Here is a 24,585-nt window from a genome sequence, read left to right on the forward strand (position 1 = left end):
GGAGCCGGCCCTCCGTTCAGCCGCTGCCTTCATGGCCTCGGCTTAGTGTCCGGAGTAAAGCTCCTTCCCAAGTGAGCCCACTGTCCTCGGCCCCCAGCACTCCCCAGCCCCTTGTCTGTGATCACCCCACACATGCGCACACAGGGACGCAGGGCCCATCAGGTGAGGGGCCACACCTGGGTGTCCGCTCACTCCGCTCTCCCCACAGCGGTCGGACCCGCAGCTGCTGGCACAGTTCTACCATGCGGACGAGGAGCTGAGCCAGGTGGCCGCCGAGCTGGACAGCCTGGACGGGCGGAAGGACCCCCAGCGCTGCACGCTGCTCGTCAGCCAGTTCCGCTCCTGCCAGGTGAGGGGCGGGGACAGCAGAGGGGGTGGGCAGAGCTGCTGAGGAGGGCCGGGCTCACGGGCCCCCTCCAGGGGAATGGGGGGGACGGAGGGCCCTCGGGGGACTGCCCCAGAGCTGGCGGGTGGCGACCTCCCCGCTGCAGAGTCCAGACTGACGGACAGTCCAGGCCGCCCTGCTGGGAATTTCCTATGGCTCAGCAAGCACGGCTTCACCAGCCTGACAACTTCCATTCCAGAGTTCCAGAGCCTGCTCAGCCCGCCAGTCCACGCCTCTCCACTTGGGGAGGTGGGGGCTTGGGCGTGCGTCCCAGATCACAGGCGGGTAGGGTCCTCAAGGGTTTCAAGCATCACGGTTCTTATGGGAAGAGCACACCCTCCTCTGTCATCTCTCAGGAGGGGCCAGGGCCCAGGGCCATGAGGGTCTCCCACCTGGCTGGCCCCTGGACAGCCTGCTTCCCCAGCGGAGGATGGCCACACTCCCTGCAGCTTGCTGAGCCCTGCCGGGCAGGAGGCCGTTCTCTGCCCCTCCCCACCTGGCCCTGCTCTCCTGACGGGGGGGACTTGCTTCCTGGGACTCTTTGATCCCAAGCCCCCCTGGGCCTGCTCACTGCATGTTACACAGACGGACCAGGTGGGTGAAACTCAACGGGCGCCTCGCAGAGCCTTGGCAGGAAAAGCAGAGAGGGAGGTCTGCCCTGGGACTGGAGGCAGGCGAAGCAGCTTAAAAAAGGTGGAAGAAAGTCATAAAAATCGGCTAGAGCACCTCACACTCACATGGCAACACCAGAACCTTCCACGTCTCACGCTCCCTGAGGACCTCTGTGTCGGAGTCCCCAAGGGCACCCCGGGTTCCAGCAGGAGGACGCACAGGACCGGGCACACTGGTCCTCTCGGCTCCGATCCATCGCAGCGAGAAGCTGAGAAGCAGAACCAGCAATGGGAGAAGGTCCAGTGGGGGAGGGGGTGGGGTCCAGGGGAGACGGGCCCCAGCTTCCAGAACCCCGTCCCGAGGACACACACGGACCCACAGAGACACGTGTCCCCAGGGAAGCTTGTCACAGACTCAGAGCCGGGGTTCTTACTGGGGGCTGGCCCTGCGGGCCCCTCTGCTGGGCAGACACTCAATCCAGCCCCAGGGAGGAGGGTGTGAGCACAGACAGAGCACGCAGGCACAGGGAGCCCCCATCCGTGGGGGAGCTGGGGGCCCTCCCGACACCCCAGCTCCTGGACACCAGCCCCGCACGTGGGCCTCTCGGAGGACGGCAGTCAGGCCCGCTGGGAGGACCCCTCTCTGCATAACCGCATGGCCCCAAGTGTGGCTGAGGCCCCCTGGGCCCTGGCTCAGTACTCAGCTGCCCGCTGAGGAAACGACTTAGAAGAGCCGCCAAAGTGAGCCTCCCTGTGCGAGCCGCACCTTCACAGAGGCCTGGCGTGGTCACGTGTAGCTGGCCCGTTACTGCGGCGCCTCTCGCTGTCGGGGGCTCCTGCGGCAGTGAATCCCTATGAAGCTCAGCTGGTCACAGGGGAAGTGATTTTCATCTCTAACGTCTCCTGAGACAGGCATTTTGCCCTTTCTAGTTTTCATCGAGGTCTCATGTTCTGTTTGTCACAATGCCGCTGGTTCATTCCCTCCTTCGTTCCATGGCACTTACCCGCAAAGGTGCCCCTCTGCAGAAGGCGGATGATGGCACGGGGGGCGGGCAGGCTCGGGGGGGACGGGGTGGGCGTCTGCAGTCAGGGAGGGGTTTGGACAGAGGCTGCGCACAGGGAGGTGTCGTGAGTGACCACAACACACGTGAGATAAAACGTGCCGGCCTGGCGGAGGGGCTGGCGGCAGCACGCCCTGCCGGGCCCCCGCGTGGCCTTGATTTCAGACCCCCGTCACCCTGGGGGGACCTCCCAGCTCCAGATTTAGCTGGTCCCCGTCCAGGTGGCTTGGTGGTGAGGAATCCATCTGCCAATGCAGATGTGGGTTCGATCCCTGGGTTGGGCAGATCTCCTGCAGGAGGGAATGGCAGCCCACTGCAGCCTTCTTGCCAGGAGAATCCTATGGACAGAGGAGCCTGGCAGGCTGCAGTCCAGCGGGTCGCAGACTGAGCAGGCACGCGCTTGCTCTTCCCACTGGCTTCTTCCCCCACCCCTGATGTTCCCAGCATCCGTGCGTCAGTTCCCGGAGCACATGGACGCCCCCCTGACGTGCCCGGAGGTCACGGCTTTCTCAGCCGCGGGCAGGGGCTCGGCCCCTTGCCTGGGGCACCTCAGGCTTCCCAGATGCCATCACACCAGGTGCCCTGCCCTCGGCGGGGGCGTCTGTGCGGGGCCCGCAGGACAGCACCAGCCCAGCCTGGTTCTGCTTCCCGGGGGGGCCTGGGGGTCACATGTTCCTAATTCTTTACAAGCCTGGTCATTTTCCTATTGGATGCCTGGCACTGGGAATTCTGCCTTGCTGGTAGCTGGATAGTTTTGTTTTCCTGTTAAGCTTTTGGAGCTTTATTTTGTAATACAGTTTGGTTGCTTGGAAATGGTTTGATCCTTTTGGGTCTTGCTTTTTTTTTTCTTCTTTTTTTAAGACATCACTCAGCTGCAGAGCTCTGTTTGGTCTGGGGCTAAGAAGAATTGCTATCGGGTACACCTGGTATTGCTCAATCCCCTGTGATCTGTGAGCATTTCTATGCTGTGGGGCCTGTGCCCCCTGGACCCTCAGGGAGGGGCCTCCCCGCGACTGTCTCCCCGGGCAGCTCGCTCGTCTCCGCTACTCTGTCCTCTGGATACTGGTGGCCTTGGCTTCCCCAGACTCTCGGTTCTGTCTCTTCAACCCGGGCGTTTGCTGGGTTCCACCCGGTCCCCTCTGTCTGTGCCAGGACCCGAGAATTCCCTCCAGGCAGTGAGCTGGGCAGTCACAGCTCCCACCGCCTTTGCTTCTCTTCTCTCTGGGATCACGCACTGCCTGACGTCCAGTGTCTGGAGAGTCCTTGTCTTGTTTCCATCATTATCGTTTGAGGAGGTGGTTTTCATTCCTGTTACTCCATCTTGGCTGGAATCAGATGTCCCAGTAAATATCCCGTGAGGGACACTGCTCTAGCTCTGGGGACCCATCAGCGTCCCTGGGTCCCTCGGCGGCTGTTTACTGGGACGTCCTCAGGCAGCTCCTGTCCTGGGCTGGGCAGTGGGGAGCATCCCCACTAAAAGGCCACACGACTTTGGGCAAGGGCTTGGCTCCCTGGCCCGCAGTACCCTCTGGTGTTTCCCGGGCACTTGCTGCTGGTTTTGACATTAGTTTTTTGTTGGTTTGTTCAATCGTGAGAAAGGGACCTGCCCACCCAGAAAATCTTTAAAAAGGACTGACAGTGAGACAGCTCAGTGATGGCTGGATTTTATTTTCTTGTTTTGTGCAAGTCTTCTTACGGTGCGTAATTTCCGTCAGAGTTTAGCGCGGCACCTGTTTGCATTAGAAAGCCGTGCTTCCTGCTCACCTCTACTGCCTGAGGAAAACAAAGCTGGGCCTCAGGGCTGGGGAGGCCTGTTGAGACAAAATTGCCCAGCGCGAGACTCAGTTAGTGCCGTCTCTCTGGAAACCAATTTGGCTGAACGGGATCGGAGCATAAACGCAGCTCACACTCGGCTTTGTCATGCTGCCTCTAAGCATGGCTTCTGAGGGACCAGCCGGGAGTGCAGCGTCAGGCGCCACGTGGTGACTGTGTTATTCATGGAAAATTAGAAGCGTCATAAGCATCCAGCAGAGGAGGGAGCAGGGAGCTGAAAGGATGGGGCGTTCGCTGGCTCCCCACCACAAGCTGGATCTGTGTAAGCGACAGCAGCGTGCAGAATTACACACACAGACAATCCCAGCGGACGGGAGGAAGCCCACGGACGAGAGCAGGGAGGAGGCGTGCCACCTGCGGCCTCTGTCCCAAGGACACTCCCCACCCCTCCGCTCGCCCGGCTCCCAGCTCCTGGGATGGGGTGCACTCATCTCACCCCTGACAAGCCACGAGACGAGATGGTCAACAGTCTCGGAATTCTACTGACTGAACAGTACACGGACACAGAACCGGAGAATTTTCAGAAAAGAGCGGGATGTCACCTAAGAGTCAGTAGGAGGCTAGAGTTTGAGGAGGCTGGGCTTACAGGTCAACCCTTAGTGACCCTTAGTGACATCGAATGAACATGTTGCCATCAAGCCCAGGATGACACTGGCTGAGAAAGTCAATCAAAGCAGCACAGAGAGTGGATGCTGAAGAGCCTCTCTAAGAGCGTCTGTCCACCCAGTTCAGTTCAGTCGCTCAACTGTGTCCGACTCTTTGTAACCCCGTGGACTGCAGCAGGCCAGGCTTCCCTGTCCACACAAACTCCCAGAGCTTGCTCAAACTCATGTCCATCGAGTCAGTGATGCCATCTAACCATCTCATCCTCCGTCGTCCCCTTCTCCTCCTGCCCTCAATCTTTCCTAGAATCATGATCTTTTCCAAGGAGTCTGTTCTTCGCATCAGGTGGCCAAAGTATTGGAGTATCAACTTTAGCATCAGTCCTTCCAATGAATATTCAGGACTGGTCTCCTTTAGGATGGACTGGTTGGATCTCCTTGCAGTCCAAGGGACTCTCAATAGTCTTCTCCAGCACCACAGCTCAAAAGCATCAATTCTTCGGCGCTCAGCTTTCTTTACAGTCCACCTCTCACATCCATACATGACCACTGGAAAAACCATAGCTTTGACTAGACAGACCTTTGTTGACAAAGTAAGTCTCTGCTTTTGAATATGCTATCTAGTTTGGTCATAACTTTTCTTCCAAGGAGTAAGCGTCTTTTAATTTCATGGCTGCAGTAACCATCTGCAGTGATTTTGGAGCCCCCAAAAGTAAAGTCTGTCACTGTTTCCATTGTTTCTCCATCTGTTTGCCATAAAGTGATGGGACCAGATGCTGTGATCTTCATTTTTTGAATGTTGAGTTTTAAGCCAACTTTTTCACTCTCCTCTTTCACTTTTATCAAGAGGCTCTTTAGTTCCTCTTCACTTTCTGCCATAAGGGTGGTGTCATCTGTGTATCTGAGGTTATAGATACTTCTCCTGGCAATCTTGATTCCAGCTTGTGCTTCATCCAGCCCAGCGTTTCTCATGATGTACTCTGCATATAAGTTAAATAAGCAGGAGACAGTATATAGCCTTGACGTACTCCTTTCCCAATTTGGAACCAGTCTATTGTTCCATGTCCGGTTCTAACTGTTGCTTCTTGACCTGCATACAGATTTCTCAGGAGGCAGGTCAGGTGGTCTGGTATTCTCATCTCTTTTAAGAATTTTCCAGTTTGTTGTGATCTACACAGTCAAAGGCTTTGGCGTAATCAATGAAGCAGAAGTAGATGTTTTTTTGGAACTCTCTTGCTTTTTCTATGATCCAGTGAATGTTGGCACTGTGATCTCTGGTTCCTCTGACTTTTCTAAATCCAGCTCAAACATGTGAAATTTCATGGTTCATGTACTGTTGAAGTCTCGCTTGGAGAATTTTGAGCATTACTTTGCTAGTGTGTGAGATGAGTGCAATTGAACATTCTTTGGCATTGCCTTTCTTTGGGATTGGAATGAAAACTGACATTTTCCAGTCCTGTGGCCACAGCTGAGTTTTCCAAATTTGCTGGCATATTGAGTGCAGCACTTTCACAGCATCATCTTTTAGGACTTGAAATAGCTCAGCTGGAATTCCATCAGCTTCACTAGCTTTGTTTGCAGTGATGCTTCCTAAAGCCCACTTGACTTCGCATTCCAGGATGTCTGGCTCGAGGTGAGTGACCACACCATCGTGGTTACCTGGGTCATGAAGATCTTTTTTGTACAGTTCTTCTGTGTATTCTTGCCACCTCTTCTTAATATCTTCTGCTTCTGTTAGGTCCAGACCATTTCTGTCCTTTATTGAGCCCATCTGCTTCCCTGATAGCTCAGTTGGTAAAGAATCTGCCTGCAATGCAGGAGACCCTGGTTTGATTCCTGGGTCGGGAAGATCCCCTGGAGAAGGGATAGGCTACCCATTCCAGTATTCTTGGGCTTCCCTTGTGGCTCAGCTGGTAAAGAATCCGCCTGCAGTGAGGGAGACCTGGGTTCGATCCCTGGGTTGGGAAGATCCTCCAGAGAAGGCAAAGGCTACCCACTCCAGTGTTCTGGCCTGGAGAATTCGGGTTGCAAAGAGTCAGACATGAGTGAGTGACTTTCACTTTCACTTTTGCATGAAATGTTCCCTTGGTATCTCTAATTTTCTTGAAGAGAAAATTCTAGTCTTTCCTATCTCTGCTAAGTCGCTTCAGTTGTGTCCGACTCTGTGCGAACCCATAGACGGCAGCCCACCAGGCGCTGCCGTCCCAGGGATTCTCCAGGCAAGAGCGCTGGAGTGGGTTGCCATTTCCTTCTCCAACACATGAAGGTGAAAAGTGAAAGTGAAGTTGCTCAGTCGTGTCCGACTCTTAGCGACCCCATGGACTGCAGCCTTCCAGGCTCCTCCATCCATGGGATTTTCTAGGCAAGAGTACTGGAGTGGGTTGCCATTGCCTTCTCCGTTCCTATCTCTAGTCTTTCCCTTTCTATTGTTTTCCTCTATTTCTTTGTATTGATCACCGAGGAAGGCTTTCTTATCTCTCCTTACTATTCTTTGGAACTCTGCATTCAGATGGGTGTATCTTTTTTCCTTTGCCTTTGGCCTCTCTTCTTTTCTCAGCTATTTGTAAGGCCTCCTCAGACAACCAGTTTGTACTTTTCATTTCTTTTTCTTGGGGATGGTCTTGATCACTGCTTCCTGTAGGATGTCACAAATCTCCATCCATAGTTCTTCAGGCACTCTATTAGATCTAATCCCTTGAATCTATTTCTCACTTCCACTGCATAATCGTAAGGGATTTGATTTAGGTCGTACCTGAACAGTCTAGTGGTTTTCCCTACTTTGTTCAATTTAAGCCTGAATTTGGCAATAAGGAGCTCATGATCTGAGCCACAATCAGCTCCCGGTCTTGTTTTTGCTGACTCTATAGAGCTTCTCCATCTTCACCTGTGAAGAATATAGTCAATCTGATTTCGGTGTTGACCGTCTGGTGATGTCCATGTGTAGAGTCGTCTCTTGTGCTGTTGGAAGAGGGTGTTTGCTATGACCGGTGCATGTTCTTGGCAAAACTCTGTTAGCCTTTGCCCTGCTTCGTTTTGTACTCCAAGGCCAGACTTGCCTGTTACTCCAGGTGTCTCTTGACTTCCTGCCTTTGCACTCCAGCCCCCTGTGATGACAAGGACACCTTTTTTTGGTGTTAGTTCTAGAAGATCTTGTAGATCCTCATAGAACCGTTCAACTTCAGCTTCTTCAGTGTTACTGGTTGGGGCATAGACGTGGATTACTGTGATATTGAATGGTTTGCCTTGGAGACGAACAGAGATCACTCTTGTTTTTGAGACTGTACCCAAGTACTGCGTCCTGGACTCTTTTGTTGACCATGATGGCTACTCCATTTCTTCTGAGGGATTCCTGCCCACAGTAGTAGATATAATAGTCATCTGAGTTAAACTCACCCATTCCAGTCCATTTTAGTTCACTGATTCCTCAAATGTAGATGTTTACTCTCTCCATCTCCTGCTTGATTACTTCTAATCTGCCTTGATTCATGGCCCTGACATTCCAGGTTCCTATGCAATATTGCTCTTTACAGCATCGGACTTTACTTCCATCACCAGTCACACCCCCAACTGGGTGTTGTTTTCTCTTTGGCTCCGTCTCTTCATCCTTTCTGGAGTTATTTCTCCACTCTTCTCCAGTAGCATATTGGGCAACCTACCCACCATCTGTCCACCCAGGAATTCCATTTCTCCACCTCTGTCCTCAGAAATGTGTGCACAGGCGTTAAGAGAGACACGTGGGGCTGTCACCGTGGCCGAGGCTGCAGGGAGCCGAGGGTGGGTCTGCAGGGGGCGGTTCGGCCATCACACGGGGACTGACGTGGGAAGTGCCCCCCGCCCTGTGCCGGGCGCACTAGATACCTGGCCGTGGGGAAGAGGAGGCAGGCAGGTGGTCCTCCCTGGGTGCTTCTGGGAGGGCTGGGCTCCTTGCAGCGCGAGCCAAGCAGGCCCCGGGTGCTGCCACGTTGCCGCAGCGCACCGGGCTGGCTTCTCGGATCTGCCCAGCGGTCCTGCTACGCCGCCCGCTGGAGCCGTGGCCTAGTGCCCTTCTCGCTTCTGTTCCAGGACAACGTGCTGAACATCATTAACCAAATCATGGACGCGTGCATCCCCCAGGACCGAGCCCCGCGGGACTTCTGTGCCAAGTTCCCCGAGGAGATCCGCCACGACAACCTGGCCGGCCAGCTGTGGTTCGGCGCCGAGGTAGCCCAGCCGTCCCTCCGTGCCTGGCCCCCGTGCACACCTACAGGTGCAGGGCGTCTCCTCTCCCCCGGGCGGCGGACGGTGCTGAACCTGCTCCCCTGAAGCTGCACACGCAAATACAGACGTGAGGTTTCACATGTGGTTCCCGTGAGGCTCTTAGGCCCCCAGGCATGTGAAAATAGTTCTCTGCTACAGGAACACTAATACTCAGACAGCACTGCCCCCCAAGGGGCTGTTTACTCCTGCCCGGCCGGGGGAGCTGCCCCAGCCCACACTGCCGCCACCACTCACGTGGCCCCTCAGATCTTGGTCTTCAGCGCCCGAGGAGGCGCCTGAGGCTCTGGAGGGAGGTGCTCCCCGCCACCCCAGGCAGGACCAGCCTCGCTCTGAGCAGCGGTGTCCGGGGGAGCCCCTCCCCGGCCCCTCTCTCAGGCCGCTGGCACATGCCGTCCCCCCCCAGCTCTCCAGGACCCCCATGCCCCCACGTCCCTGCGCACTGCCGGCCCCGGGCCCGCCTGCTCCCCCACCTCAGTCTCTCCCACTGGCTCCTCCGAACTGCTGGGTGGGGTGTCCCCAGTGGGGACATCTCCAGATGGTGGCGGTGGCCCCAGGCAGGCTGTCTCTTCCCCCAGCCTCAGTTTTCACCTCTGCAAAGTGGGTCCCAAGGGCGGGGGCAGCTGTGGGGGCCGTGAGGCGAAGCAGGGAAGCTTTGTGGACACCAAGTGTCGGCATCTTAGAAAGGTGGGGGTCTCGGGGAGGCCGGGGACAGCTCCTGGGCCGTGGGCCTGGGGGAGAGCCAGAATGGGGTGTCTTCGGGGTGTCTGTGGGGCCGGGGGCGGTTCGGGGAGACAGGGGTCACATGCCCAGGAGGGCCCCGTGTGGAGCCGCAAACCCAAAGGGATTTGTTATCACGGCCGTGACTGCTGTGCATCTAAGAGAAATAAGAGAGAGCCGGTGCCCAGAGAGGCGGGGGAGGGGCTCATGGATGGGAGGCGGGGGAGGGTCCCGGGGTGGTGCGTGCTCCTCGGGCGGGCTGCCCTGACCCCTCCGCCGCCCGCAGTGCCTGGCTGCCGGCTCCATCATCATGAACCGCGAGCTGGAGAGCATGGCCATGCGGCCGCTGGCCAAGGAGCTGACCCGCAGCCTGGAGGACGTGCGCGGGGCCCTGCGCGACCAGGCGCTGCGGGACCTCAACACTTACACGGAGAAGATGCGGGAGGCGCTCCGGCACTTCGACGTGCTGTTCGCAGAGTTCGAGCTGAGGTGATTGGAGGCCGCCCGCGAGGGGTCGCGGCCCCGGCCTGCTGGTGGGAGAGCCGGCCGTCTGCAGCGAAGGGAGGCGCCCTCCCCGGCTGGTTGCGGCCGTCGGGGGTGGAGCGGACCCCTGGGGTGGGTGGGGGTGGGCACGGCGAGGGGAGGGGCCAGGGCAGGCGGAAGGACGCAGGGACACCCCACGTGCTGCTCCCACCTCTGCCCCTGCCCCCCCCCAGCGGTGAAGACCCCCGGGCGGTCCTGTGGGTGCAGGTCATCCACCGCCCCCTCCCCACCCAGTGCGTCTTAGGGCTCCCACCCGGGATACCGCCCGAGCCGGGATGAGGTGGCTGCTAGGGTCCTGCTGGGCCCCCAGCTCCACGGTGCGGAGAGCCCCCTCCAGCTCAGCGAGTCAGCTCTCCCCCCACACCAGGGGCAGACGACAGGGCAGGGCCCCCTTCCCCCCACCCGCCACCGCCAAGGGCTCTGGAGGGCCCGGGACTGTGGGGACTGGGCTGTAAGGTGTCAACAGACACAGATACGCTTGGGGTGCGGGAGACGCACCGCAGGGAGCCCAACGCCCGTCGAAGGCGGTGCGGGTTAGCAGAAACTGCCCGACTTGTGATGCGTGGGCGGAGGAGGAAGTCACAAGGTTCCAGATGGTTCTCCAGGGAGCGGGGCCCACCCATGAGCTTTCTACCTTTCTACCTCCCTGTCTGCTCCAGATTTCCCCAAGTGAGCTGTTATGACAAGAAAGGCTTCTTAGTCACTTAGGAGGAAGGAAAAACGTTCTCCCCTGGGGAACCAGCGAGTCCTGCTCTGCGGGGCCTGGGGGCCCTCGCTGGCCCTGGGTGCATGTGGTCACTGCCTCGTTCCCTCGAGGCAGGGGACCCTCTCAGAATGAGCAGTGGCGGCTCCAGGCCGGGTGCGGCCCAAGGAGGGAGGAGCTTCGGCTGAAAACAGGAGCGGTGATGCTGTGTCCCTGTTGTGAGCCCTTGAGAGGCGGCAGGGGGCTGCAGTCGGAGGGACCCCGTTTGGTTGTCTGTTAAGCCCTACAGGGCTCGGAGACGGCCGAGCGCCCGGGGCTGGCCCTCACCCCGTCCCTCTGCCCGCAGCTACGTGTCGGCCATGGTGCCCGTGAAGTCCCCCCGGGAGTACTACGTGCAGCAGGAGGTCATCGTGCTCTTCTGCGAGACGGTGGAGAGGTGAGGCCCCTGTGACCCGGGGGCCCAGTGCTCCCGCCACCCAGACCTGGGGGACGGCTGCACCCGGGAAGGGCGCCGTGTCCGTGTGCCGCATCCACCAGCCCTGGCTGCCTGCCCCCAGCCCCACAGTCCCGTTTCTCTGGGCCCGGCGGGTCGGTCCAGCAGGTGAAGCTCGCAGGGGCCAGGGGGGCTCCAGGCTCAGCCTGAGGAGCCAGGCTGCTCACCTCCTCACCCTTCTCCTCCTGCTCCTCACTTCCTGTCCTCCACTCCTCTCCCCGCCAGGCCAGGATGGAGCCCCTGTGGGCTGGGTTTCAGGGGTGATTCATCGGTAATCTAAGCATGCCTTGTTCGGGGGCAGGGGTCAGATCTGAAGTCAGGCTTTATGAATAAACTAAGATTGAACCTGGAATATTCCTCATATCTGACTAGTGCTTCGCTGACAGGTAAGTTTCGAACTTGCCTAATATCACGTCATTGGAGAAGGGAATGGCAACCCACTCCAGTATTCTCGCCTGGAGAATCCCATGGACAGAGGAGCCTGGCGGGCTACGGTCCACTGGGTGCCAAAGAGTCGGACACGACTGCGCGACTAAAGCACAACAATGTCACATCGTGAGTTTGTTAATTTTTTGAGACAGATTGTTCACTCTTAGGCGTTGATAGATATTTCAAATCAGCAGTCAGTCAGACGGCAGGAAACCTTTGGTTTTGAGCACGCTGGTGCGTGCCTGCCCACACGTGCAGGGACGCCATCTCTGTATCCCTGGAGGTGGGTGAATGCAGGAGAGCGGTTGCTGCTTCTCAGCGACTGTTACCGATTCAGGGCGGCGTTCCTGCAGCACCTTCACTCTGGGGTGTTGGATGGCAAGCTGTGCCCACCAGCCCCCCTTGGCAGGCACCTCTCTCGTGCTCCCGCTTCTGTCCAGCAGTGGGTCAGGAGGTGGGAAGGTAGGGGAGGCCAAGGGGGAGCCGGGCCTCTCGGAGCGGGCTCGTCCAGCCGCCGTCCTCCGCGTGTCCACGTGTGAGGCCTGCGAGGCCGCCCTCCCAGCCCCCATCTGTCTCCTCCCCGCCAGGGCCCTGGACTTCGGATACCTGACCCAGGACATGATTGACGACTACGAGCCGGCCCTCATGTTCACCATCCCCCGGCTGGCCATCGTGTGGTGAGTGTCCTTCACGGTGCCCCAGACAGTCATTTTGCAGAAACCCAGGAGTGCCAGGCCCCTCCGGGTGGTGCTGAGCGGTGCTTGTACCCTGATGGTGGCCGTCCACCTGCCCTGGAGCAGTCACCGGGCGGGCCTGCCCTTGTCCCAGCAGACACGTTCCAGGCGTGCCCCCTCACCCTGGTGTGGGAGGGACCCCCAGCCTCGATGGGGGGACAGGTGAGCATGTCAGCCACGGGCACTCCCAGCCCGGGGAGGAGCACCCTGCGCTCAGGCACAGGGCACCAGCAGGGGCTGTGGGAGCCAGCTTTGCAGGGACGAGAGGCGAGGCGCCCCTGGTCCCTGGAGAGGATGTGACGAGCTTGTCTGGACGATCCGCGGGGTGGCTGGGAGGTGGGGCCTGGGAGCTGAAGAGCAGGGGTCCTGGTGATGGGGTGGGAGCACAGCGCTGAGGGCTGGGGAGCTCTAGTTCAGGCCTGCGGGCTTGCGGCCTCGGAGACGGCAGGGCAGCACGTGGGTTCAGGCCTAAGGACTCGGATGCGGAGGCGTGCGGTCTTGTGCTGGGCGTCTCGAAGCACTCGGAGCCAAGGTCAGAGCTCAGGTGTTCTGGGCTTGGTCCACGGTTGCACACCCACACCTGGACACCCAGATGGAGACTGCCTGCCCTCCCACCAGGTGAGGGGCCGGGGGCAGCTGCGGTACTGGGAGCCGAGGCCGCTGGCAAGTGTGGCTGTCAGTGGACTGGCCCAGGGAGAGTGGGGTGGACACGTGGGCCAGGACCGGTCCAGGCACAGGCTGCGGGGAGAACCTGCCGGGGGTGGGGGCTGAGCAGTTCCCGGGGCCCGGCCTCTGGGACATAGGGGTGTCCATAGACTGGACCACAGGGGCCTAGACGGTGTGCCACGTACGGGACTGGTGGGGATCTGGAGCAAAGAGTCCCACGTGCCCTGGAGTACAGGGAGGACCCAGGCGATGAAGACCCAGGAAGATGGGGGCGGGGGCGGGGCTGGCACCCAGGGCTTCAGAGAAGCCTGAGCAGCTGCCTTGAGATGTGTGGCGTCCGCCCCCCCCCCACACCTGTGGCTTCCCTTGGGCTCGGGGTGTGGCCTGCACCTCGCTTTTCCTGGCCTCGCTGCCTTCCCTCTGCGAGGTCTCGACGGTGGTCTTGCGGGAAACCAGACCCTCCCAGGAAACTCATCAGCTCCCACCGTCTTAGAGGGAACCTGCTCTAAACCTCGAAGGAGGCCCTTAGGCAGCCTGCCCGTCTAAGGTAAAATGAGCGTGTTGAACAGAAGCGCGTGGTTCTGGGTCGTACAGCCATCACCACTGATTTCAGTGACCGTCGTCTCTGAAAAGAGATCACCGACCCCTCGGCCGCCACCCCCATCCCCATCCTCCCACCTCTCCGTAGGTTTTCCGATTCGGGATGTTTCGCCTAAGTGGGATCTGGCTCACCTTTGTGTCCCCGCCACTGGCCTGTGTCACGGAGCAGTGTCTTCCCCGCTAGTCACCCAATGTCCTTGGTGCCTGGCAGGAGGCAGCACGCGAATTCCTGCAGAATTTCATTGTGTTGACCTAGCAGGACACAAAACACGTATTTATGAAGCTTTCCCACTGAAGTTTTATTTTCAATTTATAAAAATTTGGTACGGAGGTATGTATCCAGAATTAAAGTGTGAAAGTGTTAAATCAGTCGTGTCCGACTCTTTGCGATCCCGTGGACTGTAGCCGCCAGACTCCCCTGTCCATGGGATTCTCCAGGCAAGAAGGCTGCAGTGGGTTGCCATTCCCTTCTCCAGGGGATCTTCCCAACCCCAGGGATCAAACCTGGGTCTCGTGCATTGCAGGCGGATTCTTTACCAACTAAGCCACCAGGGTAGCCCTATCCAGAATTTAAGGATTGGTTATAAATGATACTCTTGGGACTTCCCTGGTAGTCCAGAGGTTAAGAATCCCCCTTTCAATGCAGGAGAATTAAGACCCGACATGCCACAGAGCAACTAACCCTGGGTTCCCCAAACTCGCCTTTTTTTGTCTGTTTTCACTCTGCTTTTGTGCTGTGACCAACACATTTTCCCACGAAGTCAAGGTTCTGTCTTGGGAAATTGTTCCCCAAACACCATTAATCGAACCACCGCCATCTGGAAAGTCTCGCCCCGTCTATGCAGTGCCCCTGAAGGACCCCTCCCCACCGCCAAGGGCCCAGCCCTGGGGTCAGGGCTCCTGGGCTGGGGGAGAGCAGGCTGGGCCAGTTCTCACCAACCCTGTATCTGTGTCATATTTGAGCACAAATCCGGAGTTTCTGGGCTTCCCTGGTGCCTCAGCGGTAAAGAGTTTGCCTGCAAGGCGGGAGACTCGGGTTGGATCCCTGGGTCAGGAAGATCCCCTGGAGGAGGGCATGGCAACCCCCTCCCATATTACGGCCTGGAGAATCCTATGGACAGAGGAACCCAGTGGGCTGTGGTCTGTAGGGTTGCAGAGTCTGAACACGACTGAAGCAACTTAGGATGCCAGTGTTTCCACTGAAGGAGGTAAATTTAACAACGAGCTTCGATGCTGCTCTATCTGATGGCAGCAGAGAAGTGTGCAGACATGCTTTATGATTATCGTGATCCCTCAAACGAACACAGGCTGACCTGCTTTGAAAAGGGGTGAAACCTGGGTAACCTTCACTGCTTTTTGCTAACTTATTTACAATTCGAGCTCAGAGGGAATCGCAAGTGGGAGGAGTCTGGGCCGGCCATGGGGCTGAGGCCGGGCTGGCTTTGTGTCTCGGATGCAGCGGCCTCGTGGTCTACGCGGACGGACCCCTGAACCTGGACCGCAAGGTGGAGGACATGTCCGAGCTGTTCCGGCCCTTCCACACGCTGCTGCGGAAAATCAGGTGAGGGGAGGGCGGTGTGAGCCCCTGAGCCCCTCAGGGCTGCGACTGATCCAGGGCTGACAGTGACCTCTCTGGACGAGTCTGGTCTTGCTTTGCCCTCCGATAGCTCCAGGGTATGTGTTTCCTCCGGGCACAGCTCCAGAGCGTGGTTGCCTTTGCACTTCTCTGTGAAGCTGATTCTTTGCCTTCACTGGCAGCCCCGGCTTCGACCTCCGTTCACCTCGGGGGTGCTGGCGCCTTCACTGTTGGCTCCACTGTTGGGAGCTCCCTCTGACCCCCATCCCTTCTCCCCCACAGAACAGGTGCTTGTTCTTGGCCAGTAGCCTTCAGACCCCGCACACAAACGTCCTGTCCCAAGATAGCAGCCACCCTGGCTGATGGCGTGGACGCCAGGCCCCCCTCTGCTTTCTCATAGAAACGTCTCTGTGACTGAGCGTCTCTGTGAAACCGGGGTGGTGCGGGGTGGACAGGGCCACACACGACGTCCCCCTGGGCCAGGCCGCCCCCCACATGCGCTGGACTGGGGCCCGGGCCCGGGCCTCCTGATAGTTTTTTGACTGGTTTAGGGGATGTTGACTAGTTTAGAGGGTGTTGACTAGTTTAAAGTGTTGACTAGTGTAGGGGTGTTGACTGGTTTAGGGTGTTGACTGGCTTAAGGTGTTGACTAGTTTAGGGGTGAAGCGCTCAGTTCTCCTCAGTGAACAGTGCCTCCCCTGCCCTGAGGCTCACTCTGCCCCTTCTCGCCGCCCCCCACCCTCCCAGGGTGGCCTTGGCACCATCTGTGCCCTCCTGTGGGCTTGGTGGCCTGAGGGCCTCCCTTGGCCTTCAGCAGTGAGTCCTCCAGCCAGCAGCCCTGACCTCGACCCTTCCCCAAAAAGCTCGCTTCAGGTTGGGTGGTGCCCCCAGCGGTGGTGGCCTCTGTGAGCGACAGGGCCCAGCTGAGGCTCCTGTGGGGGTGGGTCGGGGGCTGTCCCCCGAGGCTGTGTCCCTGCCGCACTCTCCCTGGCCCCATCTCAGCGGACCCTGAGGTCTTTCCTCCCACCATCCCTGGTCTCCGAGAGGCCACTCGTCCCTAATTGTTGGTCCGGAACCCCAGGCCCCCCTGCCACACTCTCCCTGGGCCTGGCAGGCCTTCCTGGCTCAGGGCAGCTTTCCTCCACTGGCCTTCTTGCCCTTTGCCCCGTCAGGAGCCAAATGCACTTTGAATCCAGGCAGGGAGGAGTGACCCGGGAGGCCCAGGGGGGTCAAGGGGGTCAGTGGGCTTCCTGAGCAGGACGTGACCCTGGACCCAGAGGCTGAGTCCCTTGCCCTCTCTGGGCGCTCAGCTGGGAGAGGAGACAAGGAGCAAGGGGAGAGGGTGGGCGATCCTAGGCCGGGAAGGGAAGAGCAGGCCCTGGGTGGGCAGTGGCCGTGGGGGAGGCCGGGCGCATGGGGTTGGGGAGGGGCCAGGTGCTGGGGACTCTGGAAGGGCAGAGTCCAGAGCCTCGGTACGGGCAACACACTGGAAAGTCTAACGTGCGTGATTGGGATCGGAAGGAAAGAACAGAGAAAACGGGCAGTTTGCTGAAGCTGTATTCAGAGAAATCATGGCCAAGAGTTTTTCAAAACTGAAGAGAAATCTCTGCCCACAGATTCAGGAGACTCAGGAAACTACACGCAAGATGGACAGAACACACACCTGGGTGTATCACAGCAAAATGGCTGAAAACGGAGAACACCCTTGAACACGGCCAGAGGAAACAGACATATTGCTATGAAACGAATATAAATTGATAGCTGTCTTCTCAAAAACAACGGAGGCAGGCAGTGCAATGACGTATATTTAAAGTGCTGAAAGGAAAAAGCTGCCAATCAAAATTTTATAACCAGGAGAAATATTCTGCAAAAATTAAGATGAAATAGTGGGCTATTCAGAAATACAAAACTAAAGAAATTTGTTTGTGTGCACCCGACTGCACATAAAGAAAAACTAATTGCAGTTCTTTCGGCAAAGGAAAAAATCCCAGATGGAAATATGGGTGCACAGGAGAGACTTAAGACCTTGATGTGAATTAATATAAACGAATAAGGGCTGTACAAAACAATAATCATAATGTCTTAAGAAGTTTGACTTATGCATAGCATAGTTTAACGTTTGAAAATAAAGTCCATGTCTTTCTATATTGATTTTTAAAAAGGAAGAAAAACCAAATCATTTTGAAAGTTACAGAAAAAGAATTTGAAAAATTCAACACCTATTTTAATCAAAACATCTCTTAGCAAATTAGGAATAGAGTGAAATTTTCTTAATCTAATAAAAGATACAGTCACACATACACACACACTTACGAAACTGGACACTTAGAACACCTTATATAAAAATTAACTCAAAGTGGGTCAGAGATCTAAATGTAAGAGCTAAAACTACAAAATTATTACGAGAAAACATAGGACAGAAGCCCATGACGTTATACTCGGCAGTGGTTTCTTGGGTGTGACGCCAAAGCCACAGGTAACAGAAGAAAAAACAGACACACTGGACTTTGCGAAAATTTCAAAATTTTGTGCCTCAGAAGACACTGCAACAGAGTAAAAAGGCAACCCACAGAATGGGAGAAAGTATTTGCGTATCATGTATCTGATAAGGGACTAATACCTAGAATATGTATAAAACTCCTAAAACTGGACACCAGGAACAGCAACAAATAAACAACCCAATTAAAAATGGGCAAAGGACGTGAATAGACATTCCTCCAGAGAAGATGACCAGTAAGCACGTGAATAGGTGCTCAACATGACAGTCGTTAGGGAGACGAAAACCCAAACCCCACACGCGTGAGGAAGGCTACTGTCAAAAACCAGAAAGCAACAAGCAGTGGTGAGGATGTGGAGAAAGTGGAACTCATGGGAAACGTTGGTGGGAATGTAAAATGGTGCAGCTGCTGTGGAGGTTCCTCAAAATATTAAAAGAGACCTACCACGAGATCTGGCAATTCGTCTTCTGGCTTTTTACCCAAGAGCATTGAAAGTAGCATCTTGAAGAGATATTTGTACATTTGTGTTCAACGCAGCGTCATTCACAGCAGCTAAGACGTGGAAGCAACCGTTGACAGATGAGCGCATAAGCACGGCGCGCTCCAGCCTTACTCCAGGATGTTGTTTAGCCTTGAAAGGGAAGGGGATTACAACGCGTGCACAAAAGGGATGGACTCTGAGGCCATGCTCAACGACATAAACCGGTCACAGAGACGGCGTGCGATCCCACTGACACAAGTTCCCCGGCGTCCGCTAGGTGACAGAGACGGAAAGCGTAAACGGTGGTTATCTGGGGCTGGAGGGAGTGGATAACGTCTCATGGGGACAGAGATTTAGTTTTACAAGATGAAGCACTAGGGGATGGAGGCGCGGCAATATGAATATATTTAATGCTGCTGAAAATGAAAGTCGCTCAGTCCTGTCCAGTTTTGTGACCCCCATGGACCACACAGTCCGTGGAATTCTCCAGGCCAGAATACTGGGGTGGGTAGCCTTTCCCTTCTCCAGGGGGGGTCTTCCCAACCCAGGGATTGAACCCAGGTCTCCCGCACTGCAGGCGGATTCTTCACCAGCTGAGCCGCCAGGGAAGCCCTGGTGAATACCACTGAACTGTCCCTTAAAACGGTTAAGGTGGTAAGTTTTATGTTACATGCATTTTATCACAATACAAAACTTTGTGTTATACAATAATGTCAATAACCATTAATCACTTAAGCATAAATCTGAGATGTCTGAGACCTCTACTGAAAGTTACAAAATGTTTTTGACCCCAAATTTTAAAGACCTAAGTAAATAGCTCTTCCATCTTCAGGGAGTGGAAAACTCAATACCAAGAGGATATCAGTGATTCTCAAATTAATCTCTGAGTTCAATGAAACCTCACACAGAATCCCAGGAGGCTTTTTCTTTTGTGGAACTCGAAAAACTAATTCTAAAATTCACATAGAAAGTCACAGGGCCTGGAATAGCCAAGAAAAAAAAAAAACAAAACAATTGCTGGAAAAAGGGCAAAGAAGAATATCATTGCTCTGTCCTGCTCTGAGTTGCGTTTGGGTAGTTTCCACAGGTGGGGAAGGTGACGGCGTCCACTCCAGTGCTCTCGCCTGGGGATGCCAGGGACGGCAGAGCCTGGTGGGCTGCAGGCCATGGGGTCACGCAGAGTCGGACACAACTGAGTGCCTTCCCTTTCACTTTTCACTTTCACGCATTGGAGAAGGAAACGGCAACGCACTCCAGTGTTCTTGCCTGGAGAATCCCAGGGACGGGGGAGCCTGGTGGGCTGCCGTGCTTGGGGTCACGGAGAGTCGGACACGACTGAAGCGACTCAGCAGCAGCGGCAGTTTCCACAGACGGTGCTGGTGTGGCCAAGCTCGTGAACATACGTGTGCATTTCTGCTGAGTGTCCTTCATGAAACAAGGGCACAGGTGGAGACAGTTCCTGTCGTAAACTAGTCATGCTGGCAGAGGTGCAGTGCACAGGGCCTTTGACAGAACAGAGGGTCTAGAGCGACCAACACATCATTCACGACAAGGGTGATGGCAGAACCGTGGAGAATGGCTGGCTTTTTCCAGTGCGCAGCCGAACCAGTAATATCCACACGAGGAAAAAGATCCTTAATTCACTCAAATGTGCTCACTTGCTCAGTCGTGTCCAACTCCTGGTGACCCCATGAACTGTAGCCCATCAGGCTCCTCTGTCCATGGGATTCTCCAGGCAAGAATACTGGAGTGAATTGCCATTTCCTTCTCCAGGGGGTCTTCCCAACCCAGGGACTGAACCTGCATCTCTTGGGTCTCCTGAATTGGCAGGCGGGTTCTTTACCGCTTGCGCCATCTGGGAGGTTACTACACTGGGGAGCGTGTCAATTCTAGGTTGATTGCAAGCACAAAGGTGAAAAGCAAGACAACGCTTTCAGAGGGAGAAACTGGGTACGTTTGTGCTCTTCGAGCAGGCAAAGACTCCTTCAGCAGGGCACAGGAACACCGACCACGGAGAGCCACATGACATACTCAGCTTGACCGAAGTTAGAAACTGGAGTTTGTTCAAAGGCACCGTTAAGAGTGAGAAGGCCGCAGAGCTGGAGACGACGCCCAGTGAAGAACCTGGATCCAAAATTACACAAAGAGCTCCTGTCAATCGGTAAGAAGAGTCAGCCCAACAAAAATGGGTGAAAGTCCTGAGCAGGCACTTGGGAGAGGGTCTCCAGGGGTCGGTCGGCATGTGGACGGGGCACGGCCTCCCGAGTGAGCAGGCTAAAGTGATTTGAAGCCACAGTGAGGAACGCGCTGCACGCTCAGCAGAGAGGAGGACGTGGCGACTGAGCGCCCTGGGCTCTGGGCGGGGACCTGCTCTTTACCAGCGCTCGGCACCCTGGCTTCAGAAACACACCCCCGCGGCCCCCCGGACAGGGGCTCAGAGATGCGGGTCCCGCAGCCAGGACCCTTGGGGTGTAGAACAGCTTCAGAGGAGACCTGCGGGGCATTTCCACCGGGAGAAACAGGAGGATTTACGACGACTACACGTCTCACCAGAGAGGCTTGCCAGGGCTGGCACGGCGAAACAGCAGCAAGTCCGATTAAATTTGAATTTCAGATACACGGTAATACTTTGTTACAGTAAATATATCTCCAGTGGGGGCCATTTGGGACATACTTACTCTAAAAACGATTCATACACTTTTTAAGTGTTTGTTGGGACTTCCCTAGTGGTCCGGTGACTTAAGACTCCGGGCTTCCAATGCAGGGGGCCTGGGCTTGGTCCCTCGTCAGGGAACTAGATCCCACAGGTCTCAACATCCCACATGCTGCACCAAAGCTGAAAGTTAGCCACAACTAAGACGCAGCATAGCCAAATAAATACAAATAAACTTTTTCCAAAAAAAGCCACTTCTTTTTTAAAAAAGCATTTGTTGTTTACCTGAAGTTCCAACGTAACTGGGTGTCCAGTGTCTCTTCTGGCGCCTCCTCACACATCAGCACCGCTGACAGCCTGCCGCGGAGCAGTGCACGCCGCGGAGCAGTACGGAATGTAGAGGTGGCGGGCCCGGGAGCAGGGCGGGCCACGGAGTCCATCTACCTGCAAAGGACAGGTGTGATCACTGCAGGGGCCGTGGGGTGGTCACAGCAGGGAGTGACGGTGGGGGAGGGCCGCGTGGGGGCTCCTGGGAGCACGGTGAGCGCTGTACTTCTTGATCTGAGTGCTGCTTGCAGAGTGTGTTCAGCTTATGAAAACCCACAGCTGAGCGGTTCTGAGACCATGGGCCCTGTAGGACCCACGCTGAGTTCAGCGCCGCTTCCTCCAGGGAGTCTCCAGGTTGCCCGATGCCTCGTGGCAGGCACGTTCCTCTGCTCCCGCCGCTGCCGTGATTCTGTCCACGTTCGCTCCTATTTGTTTGTTGTCTGAGTCTTTCTTACAGAACTCACATGGGCAGGGGCCATGCCAGTCTTCCTATGTGTTCCCCTGGGCCTGGCACCGAGACAGTGCTCAGGAGTATTTGTTGAACCAAAGGATGAAAACCTATATGCTAAACCACATGTATCTTTTCACTAGCAGAAGGTTTTACTAATGCAGTTACCACTGAGAATCAGGGCTTTCTTGTTTTTCAGCAAGAAGCTTCAGAATCTCATTTTTAAGGAAGAGCGCGTTCTAGAATCAGTCCGCCACCCCAAAGGACTGTTGTCCCGACCGGAGGCTCCTGGGACCCTGGAAGCCTCGACACCTTGCGGGGGTCACTGCAGGCACCACTGGGGGGCTGGCGGGGGGTCGCTTCAAGGACCCTCACCCTTGCTTTGTGCCTTGGCCCTTGTAGGGATTTGCTGCAGACCCTGACGGAGGAGGAGCTGCACACGCTGGAGCGGAACCTCTGCGTTTCCCAGGACGTGGAGCTGCCCGTCCGGGCCGACGCCCCGGCGCCCCCGGCCCTTGCCCCGGCCGAGCCCAGACGCACGGACGCGGAGCTGGCCTGCTCGGTCCAGAACGACGACCAGGAGCTGGAGCAGCTCAGCCGCCTGGTGCACAGCGCAGGGGACGCCATGGCCTCCCTGCTGTCCCCGCCCAGCGCCGGCCCGTCCCCGGCCCACAGGCCGGGCGCGGCTGCCAGCCCCCGCGGGCGGGCGTCCCCGGGCCGCGCGCAGCTGCCCCCCGCCGGCGACGAGGAGGAGGGGAGGGTGTTCTTCATGGAGGACGTGGACGGGGCGGCCGAGGCCCCGGGCGGCGGCGGCGACCCCCAGGAGACGGGGGAGGGCCGAGAGGCGCGGGGCGGCTCGCCGGCTTCGGCCAAGCGGGAGGACTCGAGCAACAACGACAGCGTCGAGAGCGCCGCGCTGCGGGCGGCTGCCGCCACCTCCTGCAGCTGCCTGGACTCGCGGCCGCACCTGGACGGCTGGGAGACGGGCGCGGAGCACGCCGAGACGGCCGAGCTGATCGCCCACCGGACCGGGGGCATGAAGCTGTCGGCCACCGTCATCTTCAACCCCAAGTCGCCCGCCTCCCTGGACTCCGCCCTCGCCCACCCGGGAGTCCCGGGAAACGGCATCCCCGCGGCGGCCGAGGGCACGGCGGGCGGCCCCCACAGACTCAGCGCCACGGCCACCAACTGCCTCCTGAACTCCTGCGTCTGCTGCGCGGGCTGCGCGGGCGCAGGCGAGGACGCGGCCGCCCAGAGCCTGCGGGGCAAGTGCGGCTCGGGCGGCGTCATCCGCTCCGCCCAGGTGGGCGCCAAGGGCTCCGCCGCGGGGCCGCTGGAGGCCCTGCCCGCGGGCGCCCCGGACCCCGCGCCCTCCGAAGACGCCCCCGGCAGGCCGGAGCCCGAAGCCCCTGCTTCCGACAAGTGCCTGGCGCACAGCTCAGGGACCCCGGGGGACGCGGCGCACGGGCTGTGCGGAGGGGTTGACGGCTCCGGTCAGCAGGAGGAGGCCCCGCAGGAGCAGCCCCCGCCCCCGGCGGGCCCCAGGTAAGGGCCGCCGGACTCATCCTCTGCTCGGTTTAGCGGCGGCAGGCCCTCCTGCGCGCACGCGCCCACTGAGTCCCACCGAGAAGTGTCCCCAGGGGCCTAGGCCGCCTTGTTTCTGGCCTTACCGGCGCCTCCTGGCGAGTGCGGGCAGCGCCAGCCCTGGTCAGCCCCTCTGCACTGCTGTGCCCGGCGTGGGCCCACTGCCCGGGGCCTGGCACCCCCCCCCCACGACTGGCGCGACAGCTCCCGGGGCCGCAGGTAGCTGCACAAATTCGCAGCCTGGGCATGTGGCCCCGGAGGCCGCGCTGGGATCCTGAGACCCGCCCCTGCCCCCAGCAGACCCTCGGCAGGGTTCCCAAGGGTCCCTTTGTCTCCCCCTGCGGCTACTGAGCAGGCGAAGCGGGCGGGCTGGGCAGGAGGGGCCCTGGCACCCACACGCCTTCTGTCCCCACGGCACAGTCTGGGCTTTGACGGAGTGGAGTAGATCCAGCCAGCACAGCCCACGCCCACTGTACACCCTGCATCCTGGGCTTCAAGGAAGGAGGTGCCGGGGGCCCAGCCTGAGGTCCGCATTGGCCATCCCTCTGCCCTCTCGGCAGGAACCTGGCCCCGAGGCTCCCATCCTGGCTGCACTGTGTCCGACGGGAGTTGGGGGGTGGAGAGGCCCCACCCGCGGCCGTGGGAGTCGTGCAGGGAAGGAGGCTGCACACCAGGGGAGGGGTCTCTGGGCGCAGGGGCAGACCCCCTGTAGGTGCCCCTCCCTAGAGCTGCAGGTCCTCCCGGCAGCGGGCAGGGGGCTGGCAGGACCCCTGGGGATCAGGGCCGCTCTCCTCTCTTCCCATGCGGAACTCTGCTGCTCCGTGCCAGCCTTTCCTGTGTGGGCATCACCCCCCAGCCCCTGGCAACCAGGAGTCTACTCTGTGGCTCCGTGAATTCGCCTGTTCTGGACGCTCCACAGGGGCAGAGTCACTCATCGTGTGAGCTTTTGTGCCCAGCTTCCTTTGCTGAGCATCGTAGCGTCAAGGTCCACCCTGTGAAGGGCTGCCACGGGTGTCAGGGCCTGCTTCCCGTGGCCGCCTCGTCCTCCAGGGGGACCGCGCTGGGCTCGTGTGTCCGGGGCGTGTGCTGTGGTCCCTGCCTGGGTGTTGTGAGTGCTGTCGCTGCGACCGCATTTGTGTGTGGTCGTGTGAGTCGGTTCTCTGGGTGTCCTCCGGAGTAGAGCTGGCGCCTCACACGGGCCCTCTACGCTCCGGGGTGCTGTCCCCGGCACCTTTCATCGCCTGGTCATGTGCGAGCCTCCTGTTTCTCCACACCCTCACCTACACTTGTCGTCTAAGATGTTTTTACCAGTTCTTTTAACCTTCGGGCACCTCCCTCTAGAAGATAGAGCCGAGTAACTGCTTTCAAGTCACTTGACATCATT

The 24,585-nt window shown here is 57.8% G+C and overlaps 1 protein-coding gene across 3 annotated transcripts in view; it reads left to right on the forward strand.

The window, feature by feature from the left end:
* Nucleotides 1–214: 214 nt before the first annotated feature.
* Nucleotides 215–24,585, forward strand: part of ZFYVE28 (zinc finger FYVE-type containing 28) — a 54,903-nt gene continuing 30,532 nt past the window's right edge. Inside the window, exons 1-7 of one of the 3 annotated variants that reach the window (XM_040237681.1) lie at nucleotides 215–349; nucleotides 8,555–8,692; nucleotides 9,753–9,955; nucleotides 11,059–11,148; nucleotides 12,222–12,311; nucleotides 15,094–15,195; nucleotides 22,020–23,144. In XM_040237681.1, the coding sequence (XP_040093615.1) occupies nucleotides 8,585–8,692; nucleotides 9,753–9,955; nucleotides 11,059–11,148; nucleotides 12,222–12,311; nucleotides 15,094–15,195; nucleotides 22,020–23,144 (1,718 nt within the window). In that variant the 5' untranslated portion in view covers nucleotides 215–349; nucleotides 8,555–8,584. The remainder of the gene's footprint in view (nucleotides 350–8,554; nucleotides 8,693–9,752; nucleotides 9,956–11,058; nucleotides 11,149–12,221; nucleotides 12,312–15,093; nucleotides 15,196–22,019; nucleotides 23,145–24,585) is intronic. The other 2 variants (XM_040237680.1, XM_040237682.1) reach the window with 2 other exon arrangements.

Source organism: Oryx dammah, unplaced genomic scaffold (assembly GCF_014754425.2).
Source record: "Oryx dammah isolate SB20612 unplaced genomic scaffold, SCBI_Odam_1.1 HiC_scaffold_3, whole genome shotgun sequence".
In the NCBI taxonomy this organism is placed as follows: Eukaryota; Metazoa; Chordata; class Mammalia; order Artiodactyla; family Bovidae; genus Oryx; species Oryx dammah.